General features: G+C 41.8%; 2 protein-coding genes and 1 long non-coding RNA gene across 3 annotated transcripts in view; 2 read left to right on the forward strand and 1 right to left on the reverse strand.

Annotated features, from left to right (window-relative positions):
- LOC115102619 (GPI transamidase component PIG-T-like) overlaps positions 1-9,174 on the reverse strand; it is a 35,253-nt gene extending 26,079 nt beyond the window's left edge. Inside the window, exons 1-5 of the mRNA XM_029622751.2 lie at positions 7,224-9,174; positions 6,434-6,611; positions 4,179-4,306; positions 3,626-3,726; positions 3,298-3,384 (exon numbers count right to left, since the gene is read on the reverse strand). Of these exons, the coding sequence (XP_029478611.1) occupies positions 3,298-3,384; positions 3,626-3,726; positions 4,179-4,306; positions 6,434-6,611; positions 7,224-7,767 (1,038 nt within the window). The 5' untranslated portion in view covers positions 7,768-9,174. The remainder of the gene's footprint in view (positions 1-3,297; positions 3,385-3,625; positions 3,727-4,178; positions 4,307-6,433; positions 6,612-7,223) is intronic.
- A 16-nt stretch (positions 9,175-9,190) lies between these two features.
- LOC115101707 (uncharacterized) lies at positions 9,191-11,936 on the forward strand. The gene is made up of 2 exons (XR_003859343.2): positions 9,191-9,370; positions 9,798-11,936. It is a non-coding gene; the product is annotated as an uncharacterized LOC115101707 (long non-coding RNA).
- A 7,256-nt stretch (positions 11,937-19,192) lies between these two features.
- LOC115102618 (phosphatase and actin regulator 3-like) overlaps positions 19,193-27,115 on the forward strand; it is a 56,372-nt gene continuing 48,449 nt past the window's right edge. The window contains exon 1 of the mRNA XM_029622750.2: positions 19,193-19,527. Coding sequence (XP_029478610.2) covers positions 19,416-19,527 — 112 coding nt within the window. The 5' untranslated portion in view covers positions 19,193-19,415. The remainder of the gene's footprint in view (positions 19,528-27,115) is intronic.

The raw sequence follows: 27,115 nt of genomic DNA on the forward strand, positions 1-27,115 counted from the left end.
GCACTAGGGTGGCAGCATCATGTGCTTTGCTGCAGGAGGGACTGTCGCACTTCACAAAATAGATGGCATCACGAGGAAAGGAAATTATGTGGATATATATTGAAGCAACATCTCAAGACATCAGTCAGGAAGTTAAAGCTTGGTCGCAAATGGGTCTTCCAAATGGAGAAGGACCCCCAAGCATACTTCCAAAGTTGTGGCAAAAAAGCTTAAGGACAACAAAGTCAAGCTATTGGAGTGGCCATCATAAATCCCTGACCTCAATCCTATATTAAATTTGTGGGCAGAACTGAAAAAGCATGTGCGAGCAAGTAGGCCCACAAACCTGACTCAGTTACACCAGCTCTGTCAGGAAGATTGGGACAAAATTCACCCAACTTATTGTGGAAAGCTTGAGGAAGACTACCCAAAACATTTGACCAAAGTTAAACAATTTAAAAGACAATGCTACCAAATACTAATTGCATGTATGTAAACTTCTGACCCACTGTGAATGTGATTAAAGAAATAAAAGCTGAAATAAAAAAATATATCTACTATTATTCTGACATTTCACATTCTTAAAATAAAGTGGTGATCCTAACTAACCTAAGACAGGGAATTTTTACTTGGATTAAATGTCAAGAATTGTTAAAAACTGAGTTTAAATGTATTTGGCTAAGATGTATGTAAACTTCCGACTTCAACTATAATATACAGTATATCACAAAAGTGAGTACACCACTCAAATTTTGTAAATATTTGAGTATATCTTTTCATGTGACAACACTGAAGAAATGACACTTTGCTACAATGTAAAGTAGTGAGTGTACAGCTTGTATAACAGTGCAAATTTGCTGGTCCCTCAAAATAACTCAACACACAGCCATTAATGTCTAAACCGCTGGCAACAAAAGTGAGTACATCCCTAAGTGAAAATGTCCAAATTGGGCCCAAAGTGTCAATATTTTGTGTGGCCACCATCATTTTCCAGGACTGCCTTAACCCTCTTGGGCATGGAATTCACCAGAGCTTCACAGGTTGCCACTGGAGTCCTCTTCCACGCCTCCATGACGACATCCCGGAGCTGGTGGATGTTAGAGACCTTGCACTCCTCCACCTTCCGTTTGAGGATGCCCCACAGATGCTCAATCAGGTTTAGGTCTGGAGACATGCTTGGCCAGTCCATCACCTTTACCCTCAGCTTCTTTAGCATGGCAGTGATCGTCTTGGAGGTGTGTTTGGGGTCATTATCATGTTGGAATACTGCCCTGCGGCCCAGTCTCCGAAGGGAGGGGATCATGCTCTGCTTCAGTATGTCACAGTACCTGTTGGCATTCATGGTTCCCTCAATGAACTGTAGCTCCCCAGTGCCGGCAGCACTCATGCAGCCCCAGACCATGACACGCCCACCACCATGCTTGACTGTAGGCAAGACACACTTGTCTTTGTACTCCTCACCTGGTTGCCGCCACACACGCTTGACACCATCTGAACCAAATAAGTTTCTTTGTCTCATCAGACCACAGGACATGGTTCCAGTAATCCATGTCCTTAGTCTGCTTGTCTTCAGCAAACTGTTTGTGGGCTTTCTTGTGCATCATCTTTAGGAGAGGCTTCCTTCTGGGACGACAGCCATGCAGCCCAATTTGATACAGTGTACGGCGTATGGTCTGAGCACTGACAGGCTTACCCCCCACCCCTTCAACCTCTGCAGCAATGCTGGCAGCACTCATATGTCTATTTCCCAAAGACAACCTCTGGATATGACGCTGAGCACGTGCACTCAACTTCTTTGGCAAGAAGTTGGCAAGGCCTGTTCTGAGTGGAACCTGTCCAGTTAAACCGCTGTATGGTCTTGGCCACACAAAGCAAAAAAAGAAACGTCCACTCACTATCAACTGCATTTATTTTCAGCAAAATTGACATGTGTAAATATTTGCATGAACATAACATGATTCAACAACTGAGACAGACTGAACAAGTCCCACAGACACGTGACTAACAGAAATTGAATAATGTGTCCCTGGACAAAGGGGGAGGGAGGTCAAAACCAAAAGTAACAGTCAGCATCTGGTGTGGCCACCAACTACATTCAGTACTACAGTGCATCTCCTCCTCATGGACCGCACAATATTTGCCAGTTCTTGCTGTGAGATGTTACCCCCCTCTTCCACCAAGGCACCTGCAAGTTCCCGGACATTTCTCGGGGGAATGGCCCTAGCCCTCAACCTCCGATCCAACAGGTCCCAGGCGTGCTCAATGGGATTGAGATCCGGGCTCTTCGCTGGCCATGGCAGAGAATTAGAAGTATGGCTGGTGGCATTGTCATGCTGGAGGGTCATGTCAGGATGAGTCTGAAGGAAGGGTACCACATGAGGGAGGAGGATGTCTTCCCTGGGACGCACAGCGTTGAGATTGCCTGCAATGACAACAAGCTCCGTCCGATGATGCTATGACACACTGCCCCAGACCATGACGGACCCTCCACCTCCAAATCGATCCCTCTCCAAAGTACAGGCCTCAGTGTAACGCTCATTCCTTCAACGATAAACACGAATGCCGTACAACAGGCCTACAAGCCCTCAGTCCAGCCTCTCTCGGCCTATTGCGGACAGTCTGAGCACTGATGGAGGGATTGTGCTTTCCTGGTGTAACTCGGGCAGTTGTTGTTGCCATCCTGTACCTGTCCCGCAGGTGTAATGTTTGGATGTACCGATCCTGTGCAGGTGTTGTTACACGTGGTCTGCCACTGCGAGGATGATCAGCTGTCCGTCCTGTCTCCATGTAGCTCTGTCTTAGGCGTCACACAGTACGGACATTGCAATTTATTGCCCTGGCCACATCTGCAGTCCTCATGCCTCCTTGCAGCATGCCCAAGGCACATTCACACAGATGAGCAGGGACCTTGGACATCTTTCTTTTGGTGTTTTTCAGAGTCAATAGAAAGGCCTCTTCAGTGTCCTAAGTTTTCATAACTGTGACCTTAATTGCCTACAGTCTGTAAGCTGTTAGTGTCTTAACGACCGTTCCACAGGTGCATGTTCATTCATTGTTTATGGTTCATTGAACAAGCATGAGAAACAGTGTTAAAACCCTTTACAATGAAGATCTGGGAAGTTATTTTGATTTTTACAAATTATCTTTGAAAGACAGGGTCCTGAAAAAGGGACGTTTCTTTTTTTGCTGAGTTTATGTTTATATATATATATATATATATATATATATAGCTTTGTCATTATGGGGTATTGCGTTTAGATTGATGAGGTGTTCTAAAACTTTTGACCGGTAGTGTATGTGCACTACAAACTGTATTACCTGACACACAGGTCTGAAGTGTAGAGCCTGGGAGTGGAAGCTGCTGTGGAAGAGTTTCTCAGACTTCATCAGGACTGCCAGACCAGCCTAGTGGAAAGAGGGGCAACATGAAGGACATGGCTAATCACCACACACACATACATACATACAAAGTAAACTACAATAAATTGATAACAAAAATAACCACCCAAAGCCAAACACATAAGCCAAGAAGGAAACCATTGCACACATAGGAGTTATGACAGATTTCAGATGTATTGTACGAAAGTCTAAAGCTTTAGCTAGATGCAACTTTCATAAGAGCATCAAACATAAGACAGACAGGTACCTTGGAGCCACAGGGGAGGAGTTTCTTCCACGGAGTCAGGTTCTCAGTACAGACGATCTCCCGCGGCAACACAGCATAGCGGAGGAAGCGCTGGTCTGTTACTGATTAGAGGATACAAAGAAGGTACATGAAACGACAAAAATCAACAGACAAGACATTATGGAGAGTCACACATCACTACTGTAGTGTTTCACATCTTTAACTCACTTCTTTGAGATTCCTTTTGAGTACATATGACAAAAATATGGCTGTTCTAAAGCACTAACCTCTGTTCAGGAGTAGGATTCTTACCCCACCAGGGCTGGTAAGATTGCAGGCTTATATTCTAGCCAAGATGCACACCTGAATATGACTAGTTAGGTAGTTGAATGGGGTGTTTAACCGCTTGGCTTGAGTAAAAACTCCCCCCATACCAGACATAGGATTGCCCACCCCTGCTGTAAAGACTCATGGCATTGTCTTTTCAGTTTGACATAACAACAAAGCATTGGTTGGCACGGGATCATTATTCAAGCTAGCTACTGTAGAGACTGTTGAGTGTGAGGAGACGTACCGTTGCCCAAGCCAAGAGGTTTGAAGGAGGCACTGGGCTGCACCGTGTTGGTGGAGTCAATGAAGTTCAGGGAGGCACAGAAGATCCCAGAGAGAACGTTGGTCAGCTCCTTCCAGGCACCGTCCACACTATAAGAGGAAGGATCAAACGAAGGGTACAGTTACAGGGCCTTCAGAAATAATTCACACCTTGGTTTTTTTCCCACATTTTGTTGTGTTACAGCCTGAATTTAAAATTGAAATTGTGTCACTGAGCTACATACAATACCCCATATTGTCAAAGTGTAATTGTGTTTTTATAAATGTTTACAAATTAATTTAAAAATAAGTACTCAACCCTTTTGATATGGCAAGCCTAAAGTTCAGGAGTATAAATGTTCTTAACAAGTCACGTAATAAGTTGCATGGATTCACTATGTGCAAAAATAGTGTTTAACATGTTTAAAATCACTACCCTATTGGTGTACCCCACACATACAATTATCTTTAAGGTCCAAGGTGAACAGCACAGATTCAACTACAAAGACCAGGGAGGTTGTCCTATCGTTCGCAAACAAGGGCACTTACTTATAAGGAAGATGGATTAAAAGAAAAAGCAGACATTGAATATCCCTTTGAGCATGGTGCAGTTATTCATTTTACACTTTGGATGGTGTAACAATACGCCCAGTCACTACAAAGACATAGGCGACCGTCCTAAATCAGTTGCTGGAAAGGAAGGAAACCACTCAGGGATTTCACCAGGAGGCCAATGGGGATTTTAAAACAGCTAAAACATGGCTCTGACAAAAGATAATGGAGGATGGATCAACAAAATTGTAGTTAGGCCTACTCCACAATACTAAAATAAAGGAGAGTGAAAAGAAGGAAGCCTGTACAGAATACAAATATTCAAAAATATGCATCCTGTTTGCAATAAGGCACTAAAGTAAGACTGCAAAAAATGTGACAAAGAAATTAACTTTATGTCCTGGATACAAAGCATTATGATTAGGGCAAATCCAACAACACATGAAAGCTTTTTTAGGATAAAAAGAAACAGAATAGAGCTAAGCACAGGCAAAATCCTAGAGGAAAACCTGGTTCAGTCTGCTTTCCAACAGACACTGGGAGATAAATTAATCTTTCAGCAGGACAATAACCTAGAAAACAATACACTGGAGTTGCTGAGCAAGTTGACAATGAATGTTCCTGAGTTAAAGTTAACTTAAAAAATAAATAAAAATAGTCTTGAAAATATATGGCAAGACTTAAAAATGTCTGTCTAGCAATGACCAACAACTAACTTGACAGAGCTTGACACGTTTTAAAATAATAAAATGGGCTAATATTGTACAATCCAAGTGTGCAGAGCTCTTAGACTTACCAGAAAGAATCACAGCTGTAAACGCTGCCAAAGGTGATTTAACACAAACGATATAAATCAAGATAGTGAAGATAATTATGTTCTGTATATCATTGACAAAAAAAAAAATCCCACTTTTTAATCCCACTTTGTAACAACAAAATGTGTAAAAAATTCAAGGGGTGTGAATACTTTCTGAAGGCACTGGATCATTCACGTCAGTGGACATTCACTTTAATAGACAACTAGATCACTTTTAATGCCCATATAGTTTGGGGAGAATGGTAGTATCTGCAACCAGCCACAAGATAGACATGCCTGTCAAATGTTGAGATATGTTCATGGGAGGAAGACTCACTGGAGCAAATAACAGCGGTACCTGCGGTCATAGTTTACAAAATGGGTGAGACTACAGGGTCGTTCCATAGGATTTCAACCACTTTCTGACAGCACCCCTTTTGATTTGGACGAAACCTTCCATACATGTTTGCCCATGGTAGAAGTAGTCAGAAAGGGACTTTTTGGAACTGAATGCCAAAACAGTCAGGAGATAGAGGTGCTCAAATTTGAACCATTTTGCATACCCCACCATGATTCATCAACAGTGTCTTCATCACTGGAAAATAGAAATGGTTTGAGTTTGACATCCATTTGAAGTCACTTTCTGACAACTTCTTCCGTGGGACAAAATGTATGGAAGGTTTCATTCAAATCAAAAGGGGTACAGCCGAAAAGTGATTAAAATCATATGAACAAGCCTAGAGCCACACATATGTATTCATACAGCTCCTGTTGACACCAGAACCGACTAACAATGATTCAACAGATCTAAAGCTACTCCATTATCTTCTACAATAAAGAAAGTGAACTTGTAGGGATAAATAAATACACAGTATATTATATGTACTCACTCAGTGACAGTGTCCTGGAACCATACCCACAGTTCAGCACCAGGGGGCGATGGTAGGAATGGCTGGCCCCACTGCATGGTCCTCCAGTAGCCCTGAGTGAAGGAGATGTGGAGCTCACGCACAGAGAACTTTGAAATCACCTGGCCCAGCGACTTTGGGAAGAGTCGGTAGTGGGAGACTGAAAATGAACATTTGGGAGGAAACAGTGAGTTTCATAGAACACTAATATGTTGACTTGATATGTAGTTCATAAAATCCATCCTTGAGTTTAGGGGTGTGCACGTACCAGATCTAGGCCTATAATCTCCCAAAAGTGTGCACTGGACAGTGGACATACCTCATACAAATTAGGCCTAGGTCCTATAGTACATGACAATGAATGCATGGCTAGTCAACATAGCACAGCAGCAATAAGACACCTGGTTCAACTATTCAACTTATCAAGCCCTTGACTGGTTGAATAAAATGTTTAGTGATGGGCTGGAACAAAAGCCTGCTCTGTGAGTCTACAGGACCATGACGAATTCAGTGGAGGCTGCTGAGGGGAGGACGGCTTATAATAAATGGCTGGAACGGAGCGGAAGGAATGGCATCAAACACCTGGAAACCATGTCTTCGATACCATTTCACTTACTCTGCTCCTGCCCTTTACCACGAGCCTGTCCTCCCCAATTAAAGATGCCACCAACCTCCTGTGCTGGATATGCACTGACGACTGGTGGTGTCCCTGTGTGACTACTTGATAAATTATGTGATTGACCCACACATCATATTAAACCACACTATTTACCTTTACTTCCTCGTAAGAAGTCTGTATCCCACATGGTGCGGAACTGGAAGCTGGCATAGATATCCCCAGAATGCAATGGTCTGATCACCAACTCTTCCTGAAACTGATCTTTTGCGGGCGTTGGTGGAGGGACGTCTGGGGTTTGCATGGTGTCAGGGACATGGTCAGCTTCTTTGACCTCGGTAGCCTCCCATTGCCTCTCCTCTTCCGCTGCCTCTTGGGTTTGGTATTTTGCATACGGTGCTGGACGACTGTCGAGGTTTTGCATGGTATCATGGACATGGTCAGCTTTGTTGTCGCTTGGGGCATCTGCGGGATTCGTTTCGGCCTCCCATTGCCTCTCCTCTTCAGCGGCCTGGGTTTGGTCCTCGGTTTTAGTTGATCGCAGTGACGCGCCTATATTCGCCTTCGGTGCAATATCAACGGCCACGCTTTCAGCATCTTTCACATGATTTGCGTCTTCTATGTCCGCTCTAACAAACACATATGTTAATCCACAAAGAACGAACACCAGCATAAAAATATTGCACCTGTGCGCTGCCATTTTTCCGATTGCTGAACAATCAGCGTGCCATTAGCAACACTAAAAAAGTACTTCCGGCTCACGAAATAGCGAGATGTTTCAAAATAAAACTCCCCTACGTAATAATAGAAAGGTGTCAATAACCTGTATCTATTCATGATATATGGAAATAATTGTCTAAAGATTAATGAAGCATATTTGTTTATATTTATGTGACATTTGCATTACATTTGGGTTTTCAAATAAATGCCCCAAATGAATCACTTTATATGTAACACATATTAACTTAAAGAGCAAAAACTATTATTATATATTATTATATTACTAAATTATGGGTGCCACAGTAACACACAGTAAACGTATTTTGGGGAATACTAAGTAGGGTCTGTAGAATGTATATATGGTGTCATTTCATGGGGCCGAATAATACGGAGTGTTGCTGTGCAATGGACACTGTTTGGGGGGATGCTCAAGATGGCGGCATGACATTTCCAGCTGAGGATCAATTTTAGGGTTTTCTCACAAGGTTTATAGTGTTAGACTGCAGTTGAAATGTGTTTTTTCACAAAAATAATTAATTAATCAAACTGTAATTAATCAAACTTTTGAAGATTTCCAACGAACAAGCTAACGTTGGGGCGGCAGGGTAGCCTAGTGGTGTTGGACTAGTAACTGAAAGGTTGCTAGATCAAATCCCCGAGCTGACAAGGTACAAATCTGTCGTTCTGCTCCTGAACCGGCAGTTAACCCACTGTTCCTAGGCCGTCATTGAAAATAAGAATTTGTTCTTAACTGACTTGCCTAGTTAAATAAAGGTAAAATAAAAAACGCTAGTTATCAAAAAGTTTCAGCGTGTGTAGTTAAGTTAGCCTGCTAACGTCTTCATAGCTAGTAGCATGGAGTCAGGACATGACCAAACTGTTGCTGAGATAATGGATGTTGAAACTTCCAAGGAGAAAAGAGGCATTGTTGAAACATACTCATATGCTTGCAGTGTAAAAAAAAAGGGATGAATGTGATTCATACCCGAATACCCCAACCAAGGAGCAACTTCCAAAGAAGCTGAGAAGTGAGCCAGCTACAGGACAACATCGTCCGCATCCTCACGGCCAAAATCAAAGAGAGCGCAGATAACATCATGGATTGGGTGTAAAAGAACACTAATAGTATCGTTACCCTGAAGAAATCAATTGATTTCAGTGCTGAGTGCTGAGTAAGTAAAAGCTCTGAAGCAGCAGAACGCAACATTGAACATTCAGGTTCAAGCAAGAGAAGGAACTCACTCAAATGGAGTCAACGAGAATGACCGGTATAGTCGAAGATGGAATCTTTGAATAGCAGGAAAATCTGACGAGAACATCAAAGCAAGCGTGAAGGACATTTGCAGGGCAATAGTCTCTGTGCTGCCATCCTGTTAGGAGGTAACTGATTATTTTTATTACAATGGTTAAAATTTATTTTCATTGTGTTCCCCCTAGTGGAGCTTTCTGGTACTTAGACTGTACGCAAACAGGAAGTAGAGAATTGTTCTGCAACCATAGAAGCAGCTAAAAACAACGCCAGGCTGCAGGTCTTTCAGTGTAGTTATTTCTTGTCACGCTTCAGCCTTGGAAAATATTTGTTTGTAAGTTAGATTCAAGCATTTAGCTAATGGTGATAATCTTGTTATTGATAGAGTTGCTTACTCAATGTTGGTTGGTTACATTTACTCACACAAATTGCAATGCCTTTCATGTATGCTGTTAGCTGTAATTGCTTTGCTCGTGCGTCATGCAAAAGAATTGTAAAATATACAGTACTGTAGTTTTGTTACTGTTTCTAGTGTAATATGCTTTGTTATTCTACATAGATGGTTGTACATTATTAGAGTAATGAAAGGAGTTAGCCAATTACCATATGAGTAACAATTAGCTATATGTTTTGGCGTCATGCCAGATGCATGGTACCTTAGCACGTGCTTTGTATTTATGCAACTTCAAATGTATAATGTACAGCTGCAGTATGTCGGTGTGAATTGAATACTAACGTATGTTCTTTTCTGTATTTTGCAGTTTCACAACATAAACGTTTTCAATACATTCATTCAGGAAAAGTCACGCCTTCAGAGTTTTATTGAAGACTTAGTTGTTGGGAACGCAATTCAAGGGCAGAATAGTCCCGGAGGAGGAGCGAAATGTTGTTGCAGGTTCTCTGGATGTAGTACAACGCCTGGGTAGGCTGAGAGATGGGGAAAACCAGCCACCACGACCAGTGATCATGAGATTCATCTGTAGGACAGCCAGGGATATGACATGGAAAAAGTGCAAAGAAAAATGGATATTTTAAAAATAACAACCTGAGGTTCAAGGAGGATCTGACAGCATTTGATAAAGAAGCTCGGAATCATCTGTGGCCGATGATTGAGAGAGCAAGGAAGGAAGGAAGGGAAAAGTGCATACTTTGATGGGAGCTAAGGCTTTTGTTAATGGAAGGGAAATTCACACTGACGCCTAGTTTGTTGACTGCTGGATTTATCAAGTGAGTTGTGCAGGACTGAGTTTTATTTGCATCTAATAAAACTTTATATTTCTTGAGGAAAGAGCATTGTTTGTGTGAGCCAAACTTTTTTTTAAGTATATATTTCTTTTATGGCAGGGATATTCGCACTGACACTTAATGTTAGCTTGATGGGTATTCGTTTTACCAATCTATGGTACAATGTTATTTGCAATTGTATTAAAATATATATATATATTTTAGTTCAACCACTTGCGTGGTGCAAAGGACTGTTTTTATTTGCAACTAGTAAGAACTTTTCTTTTTGTGAGAACCCGATTCATGTGAACGTATACAAGTTTAATATTCTTCATATAGTCACTGATATTAAATGTCCATTTCTGTTTTTTCTATTAATGCCAGGGGAATCTGTATTATTTTGAAAAGGAAATCTTTATTTTTGTATTGTAAGAGTCCTGACTTTTATTTCATTCAAGAAACTCAAATCAAAATCAAATGTATTTATATAGCCCTTCGTACATCAGCTGATATCTCAAAGTGCTGTACAGAAACCCAGCCTAAAACCCCAAACAGCAAGCAATGCAGGTGTAGAAGCACGGTGGCTAGGAAAAACTCCCTAGAAAGGCCAAAACCTAGGAAGAAACCAGGCTATGTGGGGTGGCCAGTCCTCTTCTGGCTGTGCCGGGTGGAGATTATTATTATTTTTTTTACCTTTATTTAACCAGGCAAGTCAGTTAACAACAAATTCTTATTTACAATGACAGCCTGGGAACAGTGGGTTAAATGCCTGTTCAGGGGCAGACCGACAGATTTGTACCTTGTCAGCTCGGGGGTTTGAACTTGCAACCTTCCGGTTGTTAATCCAACGCTGTAACCACTAGGCTACTCTGCCGCCCCATTATAACAGAACATGGCCAAGATGTTCAAATGTTCATAAATGACCAACATGGTCGAATAATAATAAGGCAGAACAGTTGAAACTGGAGCAGCAGCACGGCCAGGTGGACTGGGGACAGCAAGGAGTCATCATGTCAGGTAGTCCTGGGGCATGGTCCTAGGGCTCAGGTCCTCCGAGAGAGAGAAAGAAAGAGAGAATTAGAGAGAGCATATGTGGGGTGGCCAGTCCTCTTCTGGCTGTGCCGGGTGGAGATTATAACAGAACATGGCCAAGATGTTCAAATGTTCATAAATGACCAGCATGGTCGAATAATAATAAGGCAGAACAGTTGAAACTGGAGCAGCAGCACGGCCAGGTGGACTGGGGACAGCAAGGAGTCATGTCAGGTAGTCCTGGGGCATGGTCCTAGGGCTCAGGTCCTCCAAGAGAAAGAAAGAGAAGGAGAGAATTGGAGAACGCACACTTAGATTCTCATAGGACAGGAGAACTCATGCCTGTTCCACAGATACTGTGTTTTGGATGTGTCATGGGGGGGTGATATTTGGTTTTCATTTGGTACTAATCGGTCAGCCCTTATCGCTATTTTGAAAGGCAACTTTAAGGGTCATATATTGAGTCAGTCTCTCGATGTGCAAAACTGATAGAGACATACCCCAAGCGACTTACAGCTGTAATCGCAGCAAAAGGTGGCGCTACAAAGTATTAACTTTGGGCTGAATAATTTTGCACGCCCAATTTTTCAGTTTTTGATTTGTTAAAAAAGTTTGAAATATCCAATAAATGTCGTTCCACTTCATGATTGTGTCCCACTTGTTGTTGATTCTTCACAAAAAAATAAAGTTTTATATCTTTATGTTTGAAGCCTGAAATGTGGCAAAAGGTCGCAAAGTTCAAGGGGGCCGAATACTTTCGCAAGGCACTGTAAAGTGTATGTAAACTTCTGACTTCAACTGCACATAAGTATTCAGGCCCTTTACCTCAATACTTTGTTGAAGCAGATTTGGCAGCGATTACAGTCTAGAAGGGTATGACGCTAGAATAGTTTTCTCTTTTGGTCAACGGCTTAGTTTATGTTTTTGCTTTGTTACGCTGGTGTTTCAGCATTGGACATTCCATGTACTTTTCCACTAACCCTACCACCCCTCCCCTAATTAGAGTAAACTAATGAACAACAACACTAAGGATTCTACTTCCAGCTCATACATACTATGTACATTTTACGGACACAGCTATTGAAAAACAGATTTTCTGTTGTTTGTTTTTACTCATTTACATTTACATTTAAGTCATTTAGCAGACGCTCTTATCCAGAGCGACTTACAAATTGGTGCATTCACCTTATGACATCCAGTGGAACAGCCACTTTACAATAGTGCATCTAAATCTTTTAAGGGGGGTGAGAAGGATTACTTTATCCTATCCTAGGTATTCCTTAAAGAGGTGGGGTTTCAGGTGTCTCCGGAAGGTGGTGATTGACTCCGCTGTCCTGGCGTCGTGAGGGAGTTTGTTCCACCATTGGGGGGCCAGAGCAGCGAACAGTTTTGACTGGGCTGAGCGGGAACTGTACTTCCTCAGTGGTAGGGAGGCGAGCAGGCCAGAGGTGGATGAACGCAGTGCCCTTGTTTGGGTGTAGGGCCTGATCAGAGCCTGGAGGTACTGAGGTGCCGTTCCCCTCACAGCTCCGTAGGCAAGCACCATGGTCTTGTAGCGGATGCGAGCTTCAACTGGAAGCCAGTGGAGAGAGCGGAGGAGCGGGGTGACGTGAGAGAACTTGGGAAGGTTGAACACCAAACGGGCTGCGGCGTTCTGGATGAGTTGTAGGGGTTTAATGGCACAGGCAGGGAGCCCAGCCAACAGCGAGTTGCAGTAATCCAGACGGGAGATGACAAGTTCCTGGATTAGGACCTGCGCCGCTTCCTGTGTGAGGCAGGGTCGTACTCTGCGGATGTTGTAGAGCATGAACCTACAGGAACGGGCCACCGCCTTGATGTTAGTTGAGAACGACAGGGTGTTGTCCAGGATCACGCCAAGGTTCTTAGCGCTCTGGGAGGAGGACACAGTGGAGTTGTCAACCGTGATGGCGAGATCATGGAACGGGCAGTCCTTCCCCGGGAGGAAGAGCAGCTCCGTCTTGCCGAGGTTCAGCTTGAGGTGGTGATCCGTCATCCACACTGATATGTCTGCCAGACATGCAGAGATGCGATTCGCCACCTGGTCATCAGAAGGGGGAAAGGAGAAGATTAATTGTGTGTCGTCTGCATAGCAATGATAGGAGAGACCATGTGAGGTTATGACAGAGCCAAGTGACTTGGTGTATAGCGAGAATAGGAGAGGGGCCTAGAAGAACAGAGCCCTGGGGGACACCAGTGGTGAGAGCACGTGGTGAGGAGACGGATTCTCCCCACGCCACCTGGTAGGAGCGACCTGTCAGGTAGGACGCAATCCAAGCGTGGGCCGCGCCGGAGATGCCCAACTCGGAGAGGGTGGAGAGGAGGATCTGATGGTTCACAGTATCGAAGGCAGCCGATAGGTCTAGAAGGATGAGAGCAGAGGAGAGAGAGTTAGCTTTAGCAGTGCGGAGCGCCTCCGTGATAATATACTCCATGATACTCCTATCCTGCTATCCTCAACCCCTCCCATCTATTTCTGAAGACCATCCAGTTTGATTTATTTTTGCCATATATTTTTAACTGTGCTGTTTCACAAGTTCTGAACCTATATATATTTTATGGACACAGTATATTTTACATTAGTTACCTTGTTATTAGTCCCACCCTGCATTTTGGCTGAACGGCCAGCTCTAGGAAGAGTCTTGGTGGTTCCAAACGTATTACATATAAGAATGATGGAGGCCACTGTGTTCTTGGCTCCTTCAATGCTGCATAAATGTTTTGGTTCCCTTCCCCAGATCTGTGCATTGACACAATCCTGTCTCGGAGCACTTCGGACAATTCCTTCGACCTCATGGCTTGGTTTTTGCTCTGACATGCATTGTCAACTGTGGGACCTTATATAGACAGGTGTGTGCCTTTCCACATGTCCAAACAAATTAATTCACCACAGGTGGACCAATCAAGTTGTAGAAACATTTCAAGGATGATCAATGGAAACAGGATGAACCTGAGCTCAATTTCGAGTCTCACAGCAAAGGGTCTGAATACTTATGGAAATAAGGTATTTCTGTTTTATTTTTAGTAAATTTGCAAAAATGTCTTAACCTGTTTTTGCTTTGTTGTTATAGGGTATTGTGTGTAGACTGGTGAGGGGGGAAACATATGTAATACATTTTAAAATAAGGCTGTAACGTAACAAAATGTGGAAAAAGGGAAGGGGTCTGAATACTTTTCGAATACACTATGGTGTTATTCCATGGTGGACTGAGGTCTGCAGTACGTGCCCGGCAACACTTTCTATTCCACCCACTCCATTGGTCCCAATACAATACAAATAGGCCCATAAATTCCATATTGGCTTATCTAGGTGCCAAAGTAAAATGTATGTATGTGCTACCTCTCATCCCTGATTCTCTGCTGGGCGCGCAGTAGCAAGTGACCCTATATTTAGTGTGGTCTCAGTCAAATGATCCATAGCCTATACTAGGCAATAGGCCTAGGCTATATGAAGTGCATGCTTGGAGAAGCACAGGGAAAAGGTATATTTCTAAGAAAATGTACTTCCTTCCCAAGTTTTGCGCTGCTGGAATGATGTAAATAAAACTGGCTATACTTCATTACACACTGGATGGATATCCCAATCCTAAACCCTGACCTGCCCTGCTCTTGCTGATGTCAACCTTTTCATGCTGTTAAGAATCACAAAAAAATGTGGGATGTTGGATTACCATGCTATTTCAATGGCAATACATTCCGTTATGCAGAAAAATGTGATTTCCAATTTTAGGAGGAAGTTGCCAAAACGTTTTGTCACTCAACGTAGTGTTAAAAATCTTAGGAGTACAGTATGTGGGACTAGAATAGAGGTTACATTCAGTCTTGTTAATCCGATGGAGGAACAGGTTGAGTTGACCATCTCTTTGATCCCGTCACTCATATGTAATGAAATAGGAGATGAGGGTGACAGCATAAGCTAAGTCAGTGCAACACAATCAAAGACAAACTAATTGATACAAAAACACCAATCAAACAGAGTGGAGAGGAGAAATGGATTTAGTCTTAAAGAGAACTGTGACACATGTATACATTCTATTGCTAGTGACATTCACACAGTTGCAATGTATTTTCTCCGAACTGATATATCAAAATCTAATAAAAAAATGCAACTGATTTTGACATAGATTTTCCATATGAAACAAAATGGTACATCGCTAATTTAATGAATGAGGGATTGAAACGAATGAATCTATCATAAAGTGTGTTAGACCATAAATTTCAACTGACACATTTAAGAAAATTGGTGACTGTAGTGAATTTACCTATAGCCTGGTTGATATTCATTACATTTACATTTTAAATAAATACGATTTTTGTTTAGACTAAAAAGTTTGCCTCATGTGTTTGATTTTGAGTGTTGATAGTTTAGTGTGTATATAAGCATTGACTACTACGTGGATAGCACCGGTTAATTTGGAGGTGGTTTCTACAGACCGTATTGAGTTTTTTTGTCTGGGTATGATATTTGTGCCTCTGTAACTTTCTCACTCATCATTATTAACAATTAATTCAGGACAATCCGTAATCATGGTAGATCCCCATGAATGTAGACGTGTTTAGAAACATATTTTATTCTTATTTACAATTAAAGTAACTTCAAAATGACACAATATATTATTTACCATTTGTTTATATTGGGCACAAATAATCTGAAACACAACCTAAACAAATAGCAAATGCATCCAACAAGTTTGTAGAGTAACAAGCTTGATGTAATCATTGCGTGCTAGGAATATGGGACCAAATACTAAACTTTAGACTACTTTAATACACATATAATTGAATTTGTCCCAATCCTTTTGGTCCCCTAAAATGGTGGGACTATGTAAAACGTGCTGTAATTTCTAAATGGTTCCCCAAATATGGATGAAAATACCCTCAAATGAAGGCTGACAGTCTGCATATTAACCTCATAGTGATTGTATCATTTCAAATCCAACGTGCTGGAATACTGAGCCAAAACAACACAAAATGTGCCACTGCCCCAATACTTTTGGAGCTCACTGTATATATATTCTACAGACCCTAGTGAGAAATCCTATACATAGCTGTCTCTCTATAAACCAATATGTAATACAGTGATTTGAATTGTGGCCAATGTAATGGGCGGAGTAAAAGACCAGCAACACTGTATTATTCCGTGCCTCTTGAAATGACACCATACATACATTCTCCAGACCCTACTCTACTCCAAATGTGCTTCAATGCCATACAACACTCCTTCCGTGGCCTCCAACTGCTCTTAAACGCTCTTAAACGCTAGTAAAACCAAATGCATGCTTTTCAACCGATCGCTGCCTGCACCCGCATGCCCGACTAGCATCACCACTCTGGATGGTTCCGACCTTGAATATGTGGACATCTATAAGTACCTAGGTGTCTGGCTAGACTGCAAACTCTCCTTCCAGACTCATATCAAACATCTCCAATCGAAAATCAAATCAAGAGTCGGCTTTCTATTCCGCAACAAAGCCTCCTTCACTCACGCCGCCAAGCTTACCCTAGTAAAACTGACTATCCTACCGATCCTCGACTTCGGCGATGTCATCTACAAAATGGCTTCCAACACTCTACTCAGCAAACTGGATGCAGTCTATCACAGTGCCATCCGTTTTGTCACCAAAGCACCTTATACCACCCACCACTGCGACTTGTATGCTCTAGTCGGCTGGCCCTCGCTACATATTCGTCGCCAGACCCACTGGCTCCAGGTCATCTACAAGTCCATGCTAGGTAAAGCTCCGCCTTATCTCAGTTCACTGGTCACGATGGCAACACCCATCCGTAGCACGTGCTCCAGCAGGTGTATCTCACTGATCATCCCTAAAGCCAACACCTCATTCGGCCGCCTTTCGTTCCAGTACTCTGCTGCCTGTGACTGGAACGAATTGCAAAAATCGCTGAAGTTGGAGACTTTTATCTCCCTCACCAACTTCAAACATCAGCTATCTGAGCAGCTAACCGATCGCTGCAGCTGTACATAGTCTATTGGTAAATAGCCCACCCATTTTCACCTACCTCATCCCCATACTGTTTTTATTTATTTACTCTTCTGCTCTTTTGCACACCAATATCTCTACCTGTACATGACCATCTGATCATTTATCACTCCAGTGTTAATCTGCAAAATTGTAATTATTCGCCTACCTCATGCCTTTTGCACACATTGTATATAGACCCCCCTCCCTTTTTTTTTTCCTTCTTTTTTTTCCCTACTGTGTTATTGACTTGTTAATTGTTTACTCCATGTATAACTCTGTGTTGTCTGTTCACACTGCTATGCTTTATCTTGGCCAGGTCGCAGTTGCAAATGAGAACTTGTTCTCAACTAGCCTACCTGGTTAAATAAAGGTGAAATAAAAAAATAAAAAAAATATTTAAAAAATCCCAACCCCACTTTTACATCGGCCCATAGAATAGTTTTTTCTCAGTAAGACAATATGTTCATTTAGATTTTCCCCATATGTAGTTTTAATTTTGTATCATTATTTTAACATCATGCACTATTATTGATTTCGTATCATACGCATAGCGTTTTACCGCAGTCTTTTATTTTGAAGCAAAATCAGAAAACCGGAAGTCTTAATGTTGCTGCCAGAACGCGAATGTTGCTGCAGTAACGCTAATACGGAAGACAGTACAGTATGTTCTAATACCAGACAGGCAGAGAAAGAGTGGCCCAACTAGGCGGAAAATCTCTCGCCCTCCAACAGGTGGCGTATTTTCGTAAACCAATCACAGTCATTTGATGTGGAGGTCAAGAGTTTCGAATTTGGTCAACAAAAAACGAATGACTTATTTGCTGCTTGAGGTTTATTTGACTGAATAAAAGTTTCGTAATGCTTACGTTGTTAAGAGTGTACTGATATATGTAGGACACGTGACATCCCGGCAAGAAAAAAACACTTTATATAGGAGTTGTCTCGAGATGGCTATGCAGTCATGCAGGAGGCTAGCGGCGTAGTGTCTCTCTCGCCATTCATTGAATTACAGGCGGTTGACGTCAACAAACTTAATCGACTATTCAAAAATGTTTACAACAATGAGATGTATCCACCAATCCAAAGAAAGGATAGACGGGAGCTAGACTGCCCCCCCTCCGTGCCACTTTGTGGACAACGACTCCAATTTGTTAGGGCGGAGACACGTGTATCTTGTCAGTATATCCAAAATCTCTGCAACGGCAACTACTTCCTCATCGGCGCATCATAGCAGGGTTGACCAATAGGATGAAAGTACTTCCAATGGACAATCATCAAGGCGCAAAATATGCGCATAAGGTCTAAAATGGCTTTGCTTGTTACCATACATTTTTAAGTATTATTAATTGTTTGATCAATTGAACCTAACATATTTACATTTGGAATATAATATAATATGTGTTTTTCATAGCCTATACAGTCGTTGAGCAGGAGGCTTAGGCTACATTGTCGTTTCTCAAGGTATTAAAGCCAATGTTAGACATGTCTGTCTATTACGCTCTCTACTATATCAATAGACCTACTGATCTCCCTTCAGCCATTACCACTAGGCCTATGCAGCTGTTGTCTCTGAAGCCCTTCAATGCCATTCATAAATGCATTACATTGAAATATTGGGATATATTGCAGTATTTTTTTTAAACAATTCAAAACTAATAACGTTAGTCCTGAGATTTATTCAATGAACCAATTTCACCACGTGTTGATGTTCTGCTCTATACAACCTCATCACCATCCATATAGACCAAACCAGCATCATAAATCAGTAGGCTACATGAATAAATTCAGATTGTAGGCGGCCTGGCCTAAATTTGTGTCGCCGGCTACAATGTTGCGAGGAACAATCAGGCCGTAGTGACATATAGACCGGCACATCCGTATCACCCCTCCCACGCCCACACGAGCGCGCACAGACACACACGCGCGCTTCAACCGTTCTTATTATACTTCAGTGGCTCCAACATACTAGGAATTTCTGCTCAGCACCCATGGCTCCCCATTAGATGCTCAAAGCGGCTGTTGTCAGAACGAATTATATCTGCACTACTGCTGCTTACTTCTGACCTTGCCTGCCTCTGGTAGGGTTTTGAATATTTGATTCAGTATTCATGTGCTCTATCCCCAATGGCTACATCCGATGGAAATGGAATAGATGGCTGTCTTCTGCATAGAGGCAGATCTCAAAGTGACCCAAACCTACTCACAGAGTCCGGCATCGATCTAGTGCACAGCACAGGTAAGATACATGTTTTTTTTTGTCTGGATATTCAAACGTTATAGACTAATGTATTGGCGTTTTATTATTTTCATCGTTTTGGCGATAGGCTACAGTAGTCTCCTAAAGCCACCCCCAATTGCTAAATGGGACTTGAGGACCATATCAGAATAATAAGCACTCCACGCTTCCATTTGACAGAAAACACAATAAAAAGATTCGCAGACAATTGGTAGGAAAATATCATGACGCGTTTGCAATTTTCCTCCAGTTCTATTTAAATGAATGGATGCTCTCCCAAAATAAGCTGTTTGTTCGTGAAATGCTATGTGGTTTTGCAGTAAATGTGAAGATTATAAATTAACTTGAGCCTATAATGCGAAGCCTATTGTACACAAACCCATAATATTTCAGACATCATTGCATCAATTTAAATACATTTATATATAGGCCCAATAAGATTGGACGCAAAGATGACATAGGCTACAGTGAAGAAAGCTCATTGTGTGGTCCATCATTTTAGGCGAAATGTCTAGACACATTTTTGCGTCGCTAGGTTATATTAGGATTCAATGTTACATTGAGCGCACAGACACTGACATTGAGCAGACACATTTATAATTATTATTTGAGCAATTTCGTTCTACATAAGCCTTGGTTTCGGTGGTAGCATATATTGGACCTTCATTCAATGGACCCTTGCCTATCCCGACTCGGCCACTGCGCTTGGCAGCATCAATTGGATCCCATGTTGAGGTTGAGCTGATCAAACAGTCCTATGATCAATGAGCCAGCGTTCCACGTGATGTATAGGATCAAAGACTTCGACGTCAGTGCTGCCCTACATATAGAGAAATGCCCTATGGTGTGGACCATGCAGGTGTGCACAGAGCACCTAGAGCAATCATAGGCTATTCCCCTTTAAGTTAACTGACCTCTCAGCCTACCTCTCAGCTGTTCTCACTTATATGGGTGATCTTACCCTTCATAAATAAACAGGCCCTCCCTGCCTACAAGCATGTTATTTACCAACCAAGCATTTTTATTCTCAAGTGCTTTTAGGCATAGTCTGCAAGCTGTTATAATATATATATTTTTAAACAGTTTAATAAAGTATTTTATTGGACAGCTATTAAGTGTTGGTGCCAGGCTGTATCTGTTTAGGAAGACGGTATGTTTATGGCATATTCATGGCTAAATTGAGCAGGTTCTTGACCTTTTACTGTTCCCTCTCCCTTTCTAACACACGCACACACACACACACACACACACACACAAAACACAAGTACAAGTTAACAGGTAGCCTAGTGGTTAGAGCGTTGGGACAGTAACTGAAAGGTTGCTAGATCAAATCCCTGAGCTGACAAGGTACAAATCTGTCGTTCTGCCCCCGAACAAGGTAGTTAACCCACTGTTCCTAGGCCGTCATTGTAAATAAGAATTTGTTCTTAACTGACTTGCTGAGTTGAATAAAGGTTAAAAAAAAGACCGCTACAGTGCCTTCAGAAAGTATTCATACTCCTTGACTAATTCCAAATTTAGTTGTGTTACAGCCTGAATTCAAAATGGGTTAAAGTGATTATTTTCCCCATCCATCTACACACAATACCCCATAATGACAAAGTGAAAACATGTTATTTGAAATGTTTGCATGTTTGTTGTATTGAAAATGAATTACAGAAATATCTCATTTACATAAGTATTCACACCACTGAGTCAATACTTTGTATATGCGCCTTTGGCAGTGATTACAGTTGTGAGTCTTTCTGGGTAAGTCTCTAAGAGCTTTTTACACCTGGATTGTGCAACATTTGCCCCAATTTTTTCACAATTCTTCAAGCTCTGTCAAATTGGTTGTTGATCATTGCTAGATAACCATTTTCAGGTCTTGCCATAGATTTTTAAGTAGATTTAAGTCCAAAACTGTAACTCAAACACTCATAACATTGGTAAGCAACTCCAGTGTAGATTTGGCCCTTGTGTTTTAGGTTATTGTCCTGAAGCATTGAAGCAGTGGCTATGATAACTGTGTCTTATACTTGAATGTGCCTACACATGTAGCCTGCACCCATTCACAGGGCACTGCTAATGGACTATAGCGTAAATACAGTTCTGTGGCATTCAAGAGAGCAATAGCAGTGTCTGGTGACCCAAAGTACACATTGTCCGTCCTCAGTGTATCATCACTGTGTGAGCGTCGCGGCTCACAGTCTTTGCCAAAGGATTACTAAGCCTTTTACACAGTGGCCTTTGCAGCTGCAGAGAGAGAGCGAGAGAGAGAGAGAGTGTGAGTATATTAGTTGTAGAACGTTCAAGGCAATTTTACCCTCCATCCTTGTTGGGGCAATGCACTGTACCACTAAGTTTGTATTATTTCAAGGGCTGATTTGTATTTAAAGTACTATGGGTTATATGAAATATTAGTCTGAGGTGTTGTTGCCAGGACAGGATGTTACTTTGGGGGGGTTTGCACCCCGCTTAAAGACCTTTAGGGAAAACACTGCAGGGTCTTATATTCCAGTTGGAATGTGTATGTAACACTAGCCATTGTTGTGAACAAACCTATGTTTGACACGGTAATGCAGGGCTCTACACTAACTTTTTCAGTTAGTGGCACCAGCAAATGATTTGCTCGCACCAATTTTTTAAATAATTTATAATGACCTGGCCTGTGTCCCATAATATAACCGTATTCCATACAGAACAAGGCTAATATCGACTAGCCATATTTGAAATAAGCAACATTGGATGTTCTAAGTCCTCAACAATGCTTAAACCACATCTGGGGACAATTCTTGGGGTCTGGGAAAAATCTGAGAAAAGTAGATTTCTTTCTGTAGTTGGCCTTTAACTCAGGTAAGCACCAGCGTAAGTTGTGTCGCGCAGTTGTGATGGGAGTTTTCAAAACAAAAGACCACTGGTGCAATGACCATTGATGCAAATGATGATGATTCTGCCAGGTAGGCATAGGCTACTTTGTAGTTCCCTTTTATTTGCCTTTCCATCTCCCAGCTGATGTTTAGCCTATCATTAACTTGGCTAATGGCTACACACACTGCACAACACAGGGTTCGACATTCAGGTAAATTTGTCAGCAGTCCGGGCCAGTGTCAACGGAAAGCTATTGGCCCGAATTAAAAAAAATACTGACAATAGCAGATGATTTTATCTTTCATTTGCGGGTTGAGCAAGTAGCATATACAGGGTTCGAAACAGACATTGGCAAGTCAAATTCAAGGATTTTCTAGGACTTTTTCAAGCGCATGTATAGTCTTTCCCCATCATGATATTTTAAACTGTTGTGACTCCGATTATTTTGTGTACATGCTCAATTAGCCAAGCGTTCTTTATTATAAAGAACAGCATTTTGATTGCTGATGTAAAAGGTTTGAGTTACGCTCAAGCATCATAACCCCCTTCACTCTGAATGTAGACAAGGGAAGTTTATCAGAAGCCTTGACAATATGCAAGACTACAGTTAGATAAACATCTACAAACTATCTACCGTGGACTATCCAAATAAAATGATACCATAAAACTATTTACACAAACACATGCACGCACGCACGCACGCACACACACCACCACACTCACACCATACAAATCTGCTCAAATGCTCATTAAGCAAGTTAAGGTAGACCTCAGCATTTGAACATCTTGGCCATGTACTGTTATAATCTTCACCCGGCATAGCCAGAAGAGGACTGGCCACCCCTCAGAGACTGGTTCCTGTCTAGGTTTATTCCTAGATTCCTGCTTTTCTAGGGAGTTTTTCCTAGCCACTGCGGTTCAACATCTGCATTGCTTGCTGTTTGGGTTTTTAGGCTGGGTTTCTGTATAGCACTTTATGACATCGGTTGATGTAAAAAGGGCTTTATAAATAAATGTGATTGATTGATTCAGCCAACAAATGACAGTAGGAGGAGGATGCTCAACAACAAAGATAGGAATCCACAAAAGGCCTACCCATGCAGGAAAAACTTCCAGTAGTGGACTTATTCTTGATTAAAAAAAAGGTGTTGAAGCCCTAAAAAAATGACACAAGCAGAGATTTACTTCATCTTCGAAGGCTCGAAGGCTTTGTTCCACAAGATGGACAGAATTGGGTCGTATTTACTAAACGTAAGAACATTGTCATAAACAAGGAGGTACTATCTGAAGTTGTCCAATAAGAAACAGTATTTTTATTTCGGTTTCCGTTGCACAACATTTTGGTACAAGGTGCCCTAATGAATACAACCAAGGTATACTGCTCATAGAGCTGCCTATGTGCCTCCTCTTCCCTGACCTGACTGAGTTCACACTTCATGCACCTCTTCTCTGCCTCCTGCTCCTGAGCACCAGGGCACCAAATAAAGGAGACACGGGGCCTTAAGTATCAAGAGTCTTAGGTCCCCCCTGTCCATGTAATCCTATTCTTTGTGATCTAAAAGACAAAACCGATCCTAAATCAGCACTCCTACTGCTCTTTTAGCAGAAAAGCTGGTATCAAGAGGAAGTGGCATTAGGAAAATGCCTCAGATCTGAGGCCCATGGTGAGGACCTCACTGGACAAGATGGGACAGCAGCAGTGAGAAAATGTCTTTCAGTTGGAAAGGAATCCTGACACCAGCCTGGACCTGTCGTCAGGAGTAGTAAACTAGAAGTAGTCATGATGTGCTCAGTGCTGTCAGTCAAGTCATGCAGACAATGGACTGGAAGTTACAGCAACGCTAGAAGCCTAGCACGTCTGTCTTTTCAACTGCGCTTGAAGGTGCTTTCAATTACTATCGTCCTGAGTAACCGGCTTGAGACTTATAGGCATTTGTCAATAACCCCAGTCATCTGTGGCACTTGAAATACTGTCATATATTAGCTTCATTCAGGTCATTTCCATGTTTCCACCACATGCTGAGCATATTTTTTGTTAAAAATATGGTTGGTAGGTCCTCCCAGGTGGCGCAGTGGTTAAGGGCACTGTACTGCAGCGCCAGCTGTGCCACCAGAGACTCTGGGTTCGCGCCCAGGCTCTGTTGTAACCGGCCGCGACCGGGAGGTCCGTGGGGCGACGCATAATTGGCCTAGCATCTTCCGGGTTAGGGAGGGTTTGGCCGGTAGGGAAATCCTTGTCTCATCGCGCACCAGCGACTCCTGTGGTGGGCTGGGCGAAGTGCGCGCTAACCAAGGTTGCCAGGTGCACGGTGTTTCCTCCGACACATTGGTGCGGCTGGCTTCCGGGTTGGATGGCGCTGTGTTAAGAAGTGTTAAGTGTTAAGAAGCAGTGCGGCTTGGTTGGGTTGTGTATCGGAGGACGCATGACTTTCAACCTTCGTCTCTCCCGAGCTCGTACGGGAGTTGTAGCGATGAGACAAGACAATTGGATACCACGAAATTGGGGAGAAAAAGGGGTAAAATTAAAAAAATATATATGGTTGGAATGTGGTATGAACACGAGTTGAATGAACCAATAATTTGACTTAGCTACCCTCTCATTTGACATGTCTGTCAAGAGACTTCCTACAACTTAATAATAATATGAATTAAAGTTACTTTAAAACATGCATTGCGATCAGATTGAAGCATGACTTATATTAATTATAAAGTCTCACGTTTAAGCTTTGTGTTCATTCTTGTCATATACAGTGCATTCGGAAAGTATTCAGACCCTTTTGACTTTTTCCATATTTCGTTTACGTAACAGCCTTATTCTAAAGTTGATTAAATAAACATTTTCCTCAACAATAATGACAAAGCAAAAACAGGTTTTTAGAAATGTTCGCAAATGTATAAATTAAAAAAACAAAAACAGAAATACCTTATTTACATAAGTATTCAGACCGTTTGCTATGAGACTAGAAATTGACCTCAGGTGCATCCTGTTTCCGTTGATCATCCTTGAAATCTTTCTACAACTTGATTGGAGTCCACCTGTGGTAAATTCAATTGATTGGACATGAGTTGGAAAGGCACACATCTGTCTATATAAGGTCCCACAGTTGACAGTTAGGGCTGTTGCGGTGACCGTATTACCGCCACACCGGCGGTCACGAGTCATGAAGGCAGTCAAATTCCATGTGACCGTTTAGTCACGGTAATTAGACTTCTCCAAGCTCTGATGCTGCTAACTGCCTGGTTCTCAGCACTCCATTGTCCCTCTAATCACTCTGACATAAATGCAAATGTATTTGAGAAACTAAAACACTTCATGAGAGCCCATGATCTCATGTTGCGCAACATTTCTATAGGCTATGCAATTGCGGGAGAAAACAGAGTGATGGCCTCTACAAAAAAAAAGAAATGGATCCCATCACTTGTGAATGACATTTTATCACTTGTGAATGATGCCCAGCATACGAAATTGATAATAGTGTTTTCCCACTAATGGAACATTGGCGCTTATAGCCTACGCCATGTGTGCATTGTTGCGCTTATAATGTGAAGAAACAGCCTGATAGTTATTAACATTTTAAGCTAAACGTTCTGATCTGTTGCGTCAGCCACATTTTTTATGCTAGTGGTTGTATTAATTTAAGATCTATTGCCTCCCACAACTGTCCCAGGCTATGTTTGGAATATTTATTTATCACACAGAATAGAATAGGTTGACTTTTCTACTATGTGGGATAGTAGATTGACATAGGCTAGTGCTTTTGCTATTCGTTAGGCCTACTCATCTTGTTGGCTGACGAAAAGTAAATGTGGACAGTTCTTCCAATATCTTTATAATGGATATGCACCTCGGAATTGGATAAGGACACACGTAGTTGTGTCCACAATGTGTCTTTCTTCACTTGTAGCCTGTAAGAAAGACCCGATCGATCACGTGATGGAGAGCCATGTGAGTGAGAGGTGCTTAGGAGTACGCAGCACTCAGGGAGAAAGGCACAATGCAGCCACTGGCCACAAAAGGCATGGATTTTTAGGGTGCATTACAGCCACAAAGGGGATGCCACTGTGAAATTTGAGTCATTATCAAGTGATTATCAAATTGTGAATGAGAGACTAATGTAGTGTGTACAGCCTGCGCAAAAAAACAAAGCAGGGCTCATGCCTTTCAAGCAACTTTTTTCAAATAATCTTTAGAGTTGCATCATACAATATATTACGTCGAAACACACAACCCAATTGTGTTTAGAAAACCTAAAGTTACAATAATGACTCTAAATGAAGCATATTGGAGTACCTATTTCTTTGTTAACCCCTCAACACAGAATAGCCGCCCGCATGTACTGTCAAATCGTTTGGAGAAAATGCTTATATTTAATTCAGCTTTGTTCAACTGTATACTTCATACTATAAAATAATATAAAATAATGGCACGCAATTCTAAGCAAATCTTGTCTGATAAATTAGCTAGTATAGCCCACAGCCATTTGGCATAGCCAGATCAGGACCTAACATAAGGACAACTCAGTGTATTTATACATACACAGTGACTTCAGACAGTATTCATACCCCTTGGCTTATTCAAAAAAAATGTGTTGCAGCAATAAATTCTAAATGGATTTAGATTTTCTTTCTCAACCATCTACACACAATACCCCAAAATGACAAAGTGAAAACATGTTTAGACATTTTTCCAAATGTATTGCAAATGAAATACAGAACTATCTCATTTATCCTAAGTATT

The sequence above is a fragment of the Oncorhynchus nerka genome, linkage group LG20, assembly GCF_034236695.1.
Source record: "Oncorhynchus nerka isolate Pitt River linkage group LG20, Oner_Uvic_2.0, whole genome shotgun sequence".
Taxonomy (NCBI): Eukaryota; Metazoa; Chordata; class Actinopteri; order Salmoniformes; family Salmonidae; genus Oncorhynchus; species Oncorhynchus nerka.